The following is a 10,770-nucleotide window of genomic DNA, read 5'->3' as shown; positions in this document are numbered from 1 at the left end:
TCCCTTTTTGATCTTCTGGATGCATTTGTGGTTTGGAAATGAGAGGACAAGGCTGCCCTAGAGAAATGCATAGACCTGAACTGGAGCACCCAGATTCAAGTTGCTTCGGACTTTCTACTGCTAGTGATAATAGTTTTTCTCTCATTTGATGCTCTGCTACGGTTCAGCCACATTGTTTGGGTGCTAGGGCCTGTACAAATGTCTTGAGAAAATATGATCCTTACGGTCCTTGGGGAACATCTTTCTGTAATGGCTTCATCTTGCACAGGTTTAAGCCTGTGATAGTCACACTGAGTGTGAGATATATCTATCCTCATCCTCGTTACGCTTCCTTCACAGCACAGAGGGACCTGTGCATGGTCATTATCTGGACTCAGCTATCAAGGTTTGTACATACATCTCCCTGCAGTGTGTACATGTCTCATAAATGACACTGTGTCCTTATGACACCCCTGTGAGAGAAGGGAAAGTAGCACTATGTGTTTTTGAACAGGAGAATGGAGGAAATATTTTCCCTGATGTGTTTCTAGAATCTGGAAACTGACTTAGAAGCATTTGGATTTTCAGAGGTGATAAATGGCACTGTGGGCACTGTCACCTTCTTCTGGATTTGTGCACAGCTAGCACATTTTGGGTCTTGAAAGGGGTGCCTGGAAAATGAGGAATATGAAATTGGTGTTCACTTTTGCAAGTGACAGTCTACACTGACTTTCCCAAGTCTACCACAGTGACTTGAGGGATGGAGGCAAGGGTGGAGGAGGACAGGATGGAGCCTGTCTCTTCTGGCTCATTGTTGAGGGCCCTTGCTACAGGACGATTTTCGAAATTGCTGGAGCATGCTCTACCTAATATGGAGCCAAGGCAGTGTAAATAGCTGACTGAAGTTCTCCAAAATTCAGTCTAATTGAGCCGTGAATGAGAAGGTGGCCAGAGCAGGAAGAAGACAGGATACCATCCTGAATCCACTCTGCACACAAGAATGGGTGTATTTTACTCTTCCATTTCTGCCCTGAAATAAATGAAGAAGAGGGAGCTGATTCAGGCTGTGGTATTGGTATTAGCAAGCAAAGGGTGGCAGCATGGTTTCCTGTCTAATTTGCCTCATCCATGGGTGCTGCAAGATAGTTTTGACAGTCATTAAAAGATGAAAGAAAGGCTGTTCTGGCTTGGCAGCTGTGGGATGACCTCACTGTTCACTTATTTAATTATGTGTATTTCTTGATAAAACAGATTCTCATTAAGGGAACAGACTCAATTAGGCTATGAGGTTCAGTTTCAGCTGTTCTTAAAACTCCAGTTGTGGGTTTGCATGTGACTCTGGTTATGTCTCTTTCTGCAGATGGAGTTCACTGTCTCACGTGTGCCATGATGCTGCTGAACACAGACCTGCATGGCCATGTGAGTATGCACAGCTTTGTTGCTCCTGTTGACACTGTGCTTGGAGGGGGTGGTGGTCTGGCAGCAGAGTCCCCTGGATGGTGGCCTGATCCCAAAGCACCCCTGCAGACAGCAAACAGTGAGAAGGCTGCACTCCCAGGCTATTGTCCTAGGCAGGGCTTTCCAGCATGCCCGGATCAGTCATGTGTAAGCCTGGTATTAGACCTGGTTTTGCCATAATGTGTGAGGATGCTCCTTGTCCTCAGGCCCCTATCTTTTTGGTGTGCTTCCCATTCTTCCGTGGTTACCACAGCTGTCCCTGGCCAGGAGGCTGTGGTTGGGATTGGTTTCCCCTTTCCAGTATGTAAAAACATTTGGGAAGGCAGAAGAAAGAAGGGAGGTGAAGAGGAGCTGGGAAGGTCACAAGGAGAGGGTGGTGGTTGCAGGCATCTAGTTGCAGGGGAGAGATCTGGTGGAACCAGAGTTCTGCTCAGCCAGGGTTATGTCGGGTCTGCCCAGAGCCACGAGAGCAGAGGGGGAACATGAGCATCCTGAGTGGGAGCACTGTGTTCCCTCACTGCACACCTCTCCCATCTGCCTGCCCGGGGGAAGTATTCCAGTTTGAGCCCTCTTAGTCACACCGGTACTGGGTGCCAGCAGCCCTAGGACATGTATTTCAGCACCCATGGTGCAATACGCCTGCTATGCATGGTATTCCCAAGCTGATGGGAGGCTTCCTCTGTCCTGGAGTCAGGAGGGAGAAGGAAAAACACAGGGTGCATGGCATGATAGCATGCAGGAGCGATGGCTTCAGCTGGGTAGCTTTGGGGCCTCTCTCTGGCTGAGACCCTCCGCTGCACTGCGAAGGGCTCTTCCAGGCAGGCCTCAGTTGGGAGATCTCAGGGGTGGTGGGTTGGGCAGCAGGAGATGCAGGCACCCTGGGTCTGTCTCCAAGGGCTGCTCAGTCCCTGTGGGTGCAGCTCTGTGGTGGGTGCAGGTAATGAAGCTGAGGCTCGTCTGCGCTTCCCCAGGGGTTTTGACGCCCACCTCTCGTTAACTGAATGCCTTTGTCTGAAAATTGTAGAAGCAGGAGGGGGAAAGGAGTTGTGAAGATTTTTTTTTTTGTTTGTTTGTTTGTTTTTTCCTCTGAAGGCTGAGCCTTCCCTGACTGAGGAATGTGTCAGTCGTGCGGGAGGGTGAGCGGAGGTAGAGGAAGGTGCCCCAGTGTGCCTCTTAGCATACATGACTTCTCCTAAGCACGCCTGAGACTGCTTGCGCAGGTATCCCACTCCCCAGAGCGGTGAGCAGCCTGGGGCATCTGCTGTACAGGCCTTGTGGTCCAGGGAGGGAGACTAAATGGTTGTGCGTCAGGCTGACAGCGTTTCCCGTCGCTCCCTGCGATGCTTTAGTGGGCCCTGCTGTCTTCACTGGGTACCAGAGTAAATGATCTGGCCCTGACCCATCATTGCTGCTGGTGATTTGCAGCTAAGATGGCTCTGTATCATGGTTTAATGACGGCCAAACCCAGGACACTCTGGCTGTTGTAGTGTGTAACTTTGGAGGCTTATCCTGCTGGCAGTTGTTAGCGTGTTGTTACCTGTATGCAGCTGTAATGTTTGCCGGACTCCTGCATGTATCTCCTCTCTCTCTCTCTCGTTCTCTCTCTCTGTGCTTTCCTGTAATTTTGGTCTTCCTCGTATTGCTTTGCATTTTTCCACATAGTTGGTAAGTTGGGCATTTTTGACTTGGAATGCAGCCCCTTGCAGATATACACTAATTGCCTGTTTTCTAACAAAGGTAATGCTCTGACCCATCTTTAGCATGATTCTGCTAGAGCAGGAAGCAAATGAGTCACAGGGCTTGTCTACATTGAGCTGCATTTGTTGCTGACATACTGATCGTAAGTGCGGACTTTTATTTCACAACAAGCTCAGATGCTTGTAGGGTTGTAGTGCAGCTGCTCTGCCTTCAGTTCACACTTTCCCTTAACTCTTGTAGACAAACTCTTATCCCTTTATTTATCCCTGTCTTGCCACATTTCATTCTCTTTGTGACTAAATAATTTTTGCTAGCTGTGTGTTGGAGATGCATGCTCGCTTCTCTGCAGGGAGGTCATCACCCAGACTGTCGTGCTAGAGACTTTTAAGGTATCTCTAGACTGCCAGGCACGTCTTCTGGAACCTGTGTGGCACTGTGTGGAGATGTTAGCTTTGGTCCTGGAGCAAAACAGCCATTCCTCTGCAATGCTAGTTATCTTGGTGGGCGAAATGAGCCACACTGCTCTTGGTTTTGGTCAGCGTGGGGAAGCTGCAAACTGCTGCATGGAGGAAACAAACAGAAGCAGGCTGAAGTCTGCAGGGAGGAAAGAAAGCATTTGCAAGTCTAGTAGTACAGCTCCAGCCTGCACCCAAAGATTGTAACTATGAGCTGTATTCTGCAAGCTTAGCAACCAGAGAGCCAGGGTTAGAGCTGGACTGTGTTGTGTGGAGCCTTCCTGATGTGGGAAGCAGTGTATCATGTGCCCCTCCAGAAGTATCTCCTCTTTTGTGGAAGGCAGTGTTCCTGCCTGCCTTCTTTCTGCTGGTCCATGCTGACCACGGGCTGTGGGATCTTCCTCTGTGGCTAGATGAGGCTGACAGTCACGGTTTGCTTGTCTTCTGTCTCTCCCTGATCATACTTTATGGAAGGGAAGTAGAGGATGGACAGTGAGGTGGATCAGTAACTGGCTGCATGGCAGAGCTCAGAGGGTTGTGATGGGGGCACAGAGTCTAATTGGAGGCCTGTAGCTAGTGGGGTCCCCAGGGCTCAGTATTTGGCCTGGTCTTGTTCATCTTATTTATCAGTGACCTGGATGAGTCGACAGTGTATCCTCAGCAAGTTCTCCAACGAGACAAAGCGGGGAGGAGTAGCTGATACGCCGGAAGGCTGTGCTGCCATTCAGTAGGACCTGGATAGGCTGGAGAGTTGGGCGGAGAGGAACATGATGAAATTCAACAAGGGCAAGTGCCGAGTGCTGCACCTGGGGAGGTTGAACCCCATGCACCAGTACAGATTGGGGGATGACCTGCTGGAAAGCAGCTCTGCCGAGAGGGACCTGGGAGTCCTGGTGGACAACAAGCTGACCAGTGGGCCCTTGTTGCCAAGAAGGCCAATGGTATCCTGGGGTGCATTAAGAGGAGTGTGGGCAGCATGTCAAGGAAGGTTATCCTCCTACTCTACTCTGCCCTGGTGAGACCCCACCTGGACTACTGTGTCCAGTTCTGGGTCCCCGATTCAAGAAAGATGAGGAACTCATAGAAAGAGTCCAGAGGAGGGCAACAAAGATGATTAGGGGACTGGAGCATCTCTCATACAAGGAGAGGCTGAGGGAGCTGGTCTTGTTTAGCCTGAAGAAGACTGAGAGGGGATCTCCTAAATACTTAGAAATATCTTAAGGGTGGATGTCACAAAGACGTAGCCAGACCCTTCTCAGTGGTGCCCAGCGACAGGACAAGGGGCAATGGGCATAAACTGAAGCATAAGAGGTTTCAGTTGAAAATGACGAAGAACTTCTTTACTTTGAGGGTGACAGAACACTGGACCAGGCTGCCCAGGGGGGTTGTGGAGCCTCCTTCTTTGGAGATACTCAAAACCCTCCTGTGCAACCTGCTCTAGGTGAACCTGCTTTAGCAGGAGGGTTGGTCTAGATGATCTCTGGAGGTCCCTTCCAACCCTTCCCATTCTGTGATGTGCAGTCCAAGCTGTTATGTAACTGTAACCTGTATGACTGACTGCTGCCCTTCTTTGGGCTCCACTCCTGTGTTAATCTGGGCTCTTGCTCCTAACTTAAGTCACTGTCCACACACAAAGCTTTTCCACTGTGTTTCTCCAGTCATGGCATACCCTGACCATGGAGAAGTCTTCTTCACCCCTTCCTCCTGACTGGCAGCAGTGGCATCCCAAAGCTACTGTGGTCATCACAGAGCCCTGGTTTTCCTCTGCCTTTAACAATGTCTGATAGCTCATCCCAGGCTGCTTCCCTTTCCTGAGATCCCTCTGGGCTCCTTTTTTACCAGCTCAGTGTGGTCATTGCTGCCTGCTCACAAGGCTTCCCCCATGCCAAGCGTGGGACTTCTAGCACGCAGGGGACTGAGTACAGACACCTTCTCTGAGGGATGATGAAGACTGGGATCTGAGAGCAGTTTAGAGCAGCCTCAAGCCTCTGGAGCAGTTCAGGTCCTGTGTGAGCACTGCTGTTCCTTTCCTGTTTGAGGCTCAGTTGGGCAACTTTCAGTCTGAGAATTAGGCAGAAAGAAAAGAGGACAATGCTATGGAAATGTCAAGGCAGCCTCAGCCTGTGAATCAGAAAAGATAATGGCTGCTCGTGGGCATCTTATTCCAACTCAGGTAAGTTGCTACTGGAAGGGAGCATTGGAAATCCTAAGAGGAAGGTTTGGAAAGGGCCTCAGTTGACAGTTTCCTTATGCCCCACAGCAGGATCATGTAGAGCTTTTACATCAGAGGCTGGTAGAGCCTCTGGAGACATGGGTGTGTAAGGCATCGTGTGGATACAAAGGAGCTTCATCATCGCTCTCTTCATTACCCTCCAGTGTTTACCTGTTTATCTTTTTGGGTGTGTGGGACTTGGGGTCCAAGTGCACCTTCTAGCTGTATTCACACAAGGATGCTTTTGTCTGAGTAATCTTGGGAATGACTTCTTAGTGCTGCCTACCTTGGCCTTAAATGAGAGCAGGAAGATGCAATTCATCCAATGTTGCTTGTTTACATCATTTTTGGAAAGCAGCACGAATGTGATGCTGTGTTTCTCTGCCGTCCCTTCCAGAACATTGGGAAAAAGATGACCTGCCAGGAGTTCATTGCTAACCTCCAGGGGATGAACGATGGCAAAGACTTCCCAAAAGGGCTATTGAAGGTAAGGAACAAACTGCAGAACATGGGTTTCATTTTTACTGAGAGATGGTTCAAAACAGAACACCTGCTTGTATTTTTTGAATCTTAATTGTCAAACAGGACAAGTGATAGGCACGTTTCTCCTCCCAGAGCATATATAATGTATGCAGTATTTACTCTGTTGTTTTCCCCCTTGCCTTTGCTTGATTGTGATTGAAACTCTGCAGCGTGGAGAGGCAAGACTGAACTCCAGGGGGGCCAGCTCTAGAGCCCTGTGGGTCTTGTAAGCTCATGCAGTTGTGCCGTCCCAGAGTGCTGTCTCCTGATTAAAGTGGACAGAAGCAGCCACTTGGTTCTGACCATTGGATACATATGTTAAGAGCTAACCCTGAGCTCTGCGTATCTGGAAGGCGTGTGTGTGTTTTCATCAAAGGTGCTTTGGGGTTTTCACATTAGAGCAGGAGATGTAATTTCAGATTAGAATGTGTTGTCTGGCACAGGCTGCTTTGCTTCGGGTTTTGTTCATTAAGTTTGTGCCAGGAGTTAAATCTGAAGAACAGGGGAAGAGGCTGAGCAGGATGAATCTTGTTTCATTGTCAATAATAATGAGAATGCTTCATTTCTCTTTTGTCTGATCTCTGGCATGAAACAGCAGTCTGTTTGAATGAAGAGAGGCGCACATACACTAGAGCTCATAATTTATTTTTTTTTTGGTAATGGAAATGAGAGGTTGCTGCATCTGAGAACTGACCCAAAGCCTACTGAAGTAAATCAAAAGAATTACTGTCTCTTCTGTGGGTTTTGTGTCAGGCCTATTGTGAAATGCAGATGTACCTGCATAGTCACGAGTAGCAGACTTTTGTTCTCTAGTATTGGTAGTTTCTTTAGTTTCTCCAGTCTCTTTGGGGAGCTTTTTATTGGGCCCTCCTGCCTCAGTTCTTACTAAGGATTTAAGAATACAAACTCAACCTCCTTGTTTTTAGACTTAATATCTTTATTTTCTAAATCTGGTTACAGAGTATTCGTCTTGTCAGCAGCAACACTTATTTTTTTTTTTTCCCAAGGAATCTCATTTCTCAGTCTGCCATAGAGAGATGTGTTGAGATTAATTTGCAGGCTAATTACAGCCCTTATTGAATAAATAGGTCTCCAGACTGTGTTTAAATAACCTTCTGAGTGTACTGACGAGAGACGTCCACTGGTGCTCACCTGCTGTTTATTTTCCTGCAGACAGAATTATGCAGTCAAGGCTGTATATTGGTGTTTTGCACTGACCTGCTAATGCTGAGGCTGCCTAGCTCTTTGCCAGTTCACCCAAAGCAAGGACTCAGGATTTTTTGTATGTAGCAGGGTAGAAGAAACCCGGTGATGGTGTCCGACTTCGTTTGAGGCTTCTTTGACCTTTTCTACATGCTGCCCTGATGTCTGGGGGACAGAGGTGGCACCCAGCCTCTGTCTCTCATCTGGCTTGTCTGAAGATTTGCTGATGCTCTACCCCTTGTTGTCCTAATTTACTAGTGGAGGGGAGAGGTGTGAGTGGCAGTAGCTGTGCATTTCATTAGCTACATCACTGTGTCCACAGCAGCCGCCATGCCACTAGATAGGTGATGGCAAAGACTGGGCAGAAATAAAATTTGCATTAATCTCAATAAATTAAGTTCACAGAGCCCTCCTACAGCATGGCGCTGAAGGGCCTAGGGCTTGCTGGTGCGTTAGCAGCATGGGTGAGGCTGTGAGCCATCTCCCTGCGCCGTTCCCCGACCGCCTGGGAGAGGAGGGACCGTTTCCACAGGGTGGCAGTGTCCCCCCGTGGGAGTGAGGTCCTCAGCACCCACTGGTGAACCATGCAGACCCGTGGGGATGTTAGTGGGCTTTTTGCCCTCTCCGGTCTTTCTGTGTTCCCCTCGGGACTCTGCTGCACCCTGGTATGAAGCTCTGCTGAGCCCTGGAGCAAACCCGAGTGGTGCTGGAGGGGAAGGAAGGGGGTGTGTGTCTGTGTGGGGAGATCTTGGTAAGTGCTTACACCTTTGCAGATAAGCGTTCACCCAGGGCTTGGTAAGCCCTTTGGGGCATTTACCCAGATCCACTTCACAGTGTCAGGGGTGCAAATTCTGCATGGCTATTCAGGACAGCCAGCAGACAGGCAGAAATTGAAAGCTGCCATTACCCTTAGTGCTGCTGAGCACAGAGTGTGGCCCTGACCCTGGTGTTTTTTTTTTTTTTTTTTTTTTTTTTTTTTTTTTTTTTTTTTTTTTTGTCTAGAAAGGAAAATAGCCCTTCAGGGGGCAGATGTCAACATGCGAGGATGGACACTTCTGTCTTCTGTGTGATCAGCCTCAGACAACTTCTGATGTGAGATCTGATTGCTCCTTTCCACTCCCATGAGGGAGCCATCTCTTTGTTTTATTAAGTTTTTCCCCAACAATAAGGACTCTTTAGTAAACACCATAAGGCCTTCAGGACGTGATTCTCGGTGTGTCACTGATAGTGCTTTGAGAATAGAGATTTTACTCTGGCTAGAGATGGAAATGAGAGATGCTTATATGATCTTGCTCACCTTGTGTCTTTCTATCTGTTCATTAACACTGAAAAGAGTTTTGCTTTTGTACACCTGTCTACACAAAGATTCATCTCTTTTTCTTCTTCCTCTTTCCTTTTGTCAGATCTGGGATTGCTTTTAAAGTTGGGACCCGTAAAGGCAAATACGCCAAACTGTGATTAAAAGCATGGTTCTCCCCATGGGATCTGCTTGCAGTATTTATATGTTCAGTACTTTGCCAGGCAGGCAGATATATGTACGTTCTCTTTTATTCCATCTTAGCTCCAGTTTGGCCGTCTGTCACACATCCCATTAATCTGCCATCAGCTGCTGGTAAAGACTAGACGTGGAGACAGTAGCCTGATTTCCAGTTATGCATTGTCAGTGCATGTTGACCTGAAAGTGGTAGTTTATACTTACTGCAAGGTTCCTGTATGCCTTCAAACTGGGGCAAATTCCTTGTAAATGAGAACCAGCATCCCAAGCTGTGATTCTCTTCTCTGGTATAAATCGGGAGCATCTATCTCTGTGGGTCTGGCTGGTGTAGAAGGTGAGTCAGGTCTGTTAAATCCAGGCAGATTAAGGTTACTGAAATTTTTCAAAGACAAGAAAACTTTTTGAAACTCCCATCCTTTGACTCTGAGCTGTCACACTCCAAGCACACAAATAATATTGTATCAAGCTGTGATCAGGCAAGGTGATCCTGAATTTCAGCTTTTATCTTATACTTTCCTGTAGCAAAGGTCCCTTTGTCCTGGTGAGTTGAAGCCCTGGAAGGAGTGCTAGATACCAAGAGTTGTGACTGACCATGTTCTAGTTAGTGCGGCAGTAATCTGCTGTGGTTGGGCTTGATGCTTGCTCCTAAGGCTCATGGTGCATCACACTGTTACCAGCATTTACAGGTGGGGATGAGGGACAGGTTTACCAGGTCTGAGAGAGAGAAAGGGACCCAGCTTCAGTACTCATCCCCTCAGAACAGATGTTCCTGGCATCCCGGATTAGCTGCTGCAGGTCCTGCTGTGGATGGTGAGGGAAGCTGGAGGAGAAATGCAGCACCACCATGAGTGAGGGCACACTGAACAGTTAAAACAACTAGGTCCAATTCGTGGGTTATTAGCTTAAGAGAATCATGACCAGACCACTGTTTGTTTATTCCTATAGAAAGGGAGGCCATGGCTGGGGTCTCCCTACTTGCAAGGGGAACGAAATCAGGCTGGGGCAATGTCAGAAACCTCATGACTACAGCATAGGAGCAGTTTATCTGCAAGCTGGTTTCTTCCCCCTGTGCTCCCACCAGCTTTAATCTGGTGCAGTGAAACCATCTTCACTGACGATACTCTGCGTTTGCATTATGTGACCCCAGCACCTTCAAAGCTGGGCTTCATGACATTGTCTGGAATGAGAAGAGGAGGAGATTGGCTTGGAAAGAGCCTAATTTTGTCCATGCATGCTTGCTTCATCTCCTGTAGGCAGTGCGGTCCCCACGAATGAAGTGCTGGTATAGTGCTAGCCACTGTGTCATCTTCTTGTCACCTTGTGGCAAGGTGTGTGAGACTCTGCTCAAGTAAGGTGGCAGTGACGAGGCCTGTCTTATGCAAGGAGATAAAATGTCTGCAGCATCTTGGAAAGGGTAGTCTGTCGTTAGGCAGTGTGCTAAGTACCACCTGCCCATATTGTCCTGCATTAAGTAAATGTCCTCTGCATCTGCAGTGTCCTAGATACCTCATTCATGGAGTCAAGGACATCACCCAACCTCTGACGTGGGCTGACTCTGGTGGTTGTGTTGCCCCACAACATGAACCCTGGATGTAAGGGGGTTGTACCTGTCTGTGTGTCTTCTGGTAGGAGGTGGTAGCTTTTTGCTGACCCATCATGCTGTCAGGGAGCCTCCCCATCATGCTGTCAGGGAGCCTCCCCATCATGCTGAGGGGTCTGGGATGCTCTACAGGGACTTGGCTAAAGCC

General features: G+C 48.3%; 1 protein-coding gene across 1 annotated transcript in view; it reads left to right on the top strand.

Moving 5' to 3' along the window:
- The window catches only part of PSD3 (pleckstrin and Sec7 domain containing 3), a 71,893-nt gene that overhangs the window by 14,699 nt on the left and 46,424 nt on the right, over positions 1-10,770 (top strand). The window contains exons 5-6 of the mRNA XM_035891199.1: positions 1,340-1,398; positions 6,200-6,289. Coding sequence (XP_035747092.1) covers positions 1,340-1,398; positions 6,200-6,289 — 149 coding nt within the window. The remainder of the gene's footprint in view (positions 1-1,339; positions 1,399-6,199; positions 6,290-10,770) is intronic.

The sequence above is a fragment of the Egretta garzetta genome, unplaced genomic scaffold (assembly GCF_000687185.1).
Source record: "Egretta garzetta isolate BGI_Z169 unplaced genomic scaffold, ASM68718v1 scaffold693, whole genome shotgun sequence".
Lineage (NCBI taxonomy): Eukaryota > Metazoa > Chordata > Aves > Pelecaniformes > Ardeidae > Egretta > Egretta garzetta.
This window is presented reverse-complemented; position numbering and strand designations above follow the sequence as displayed.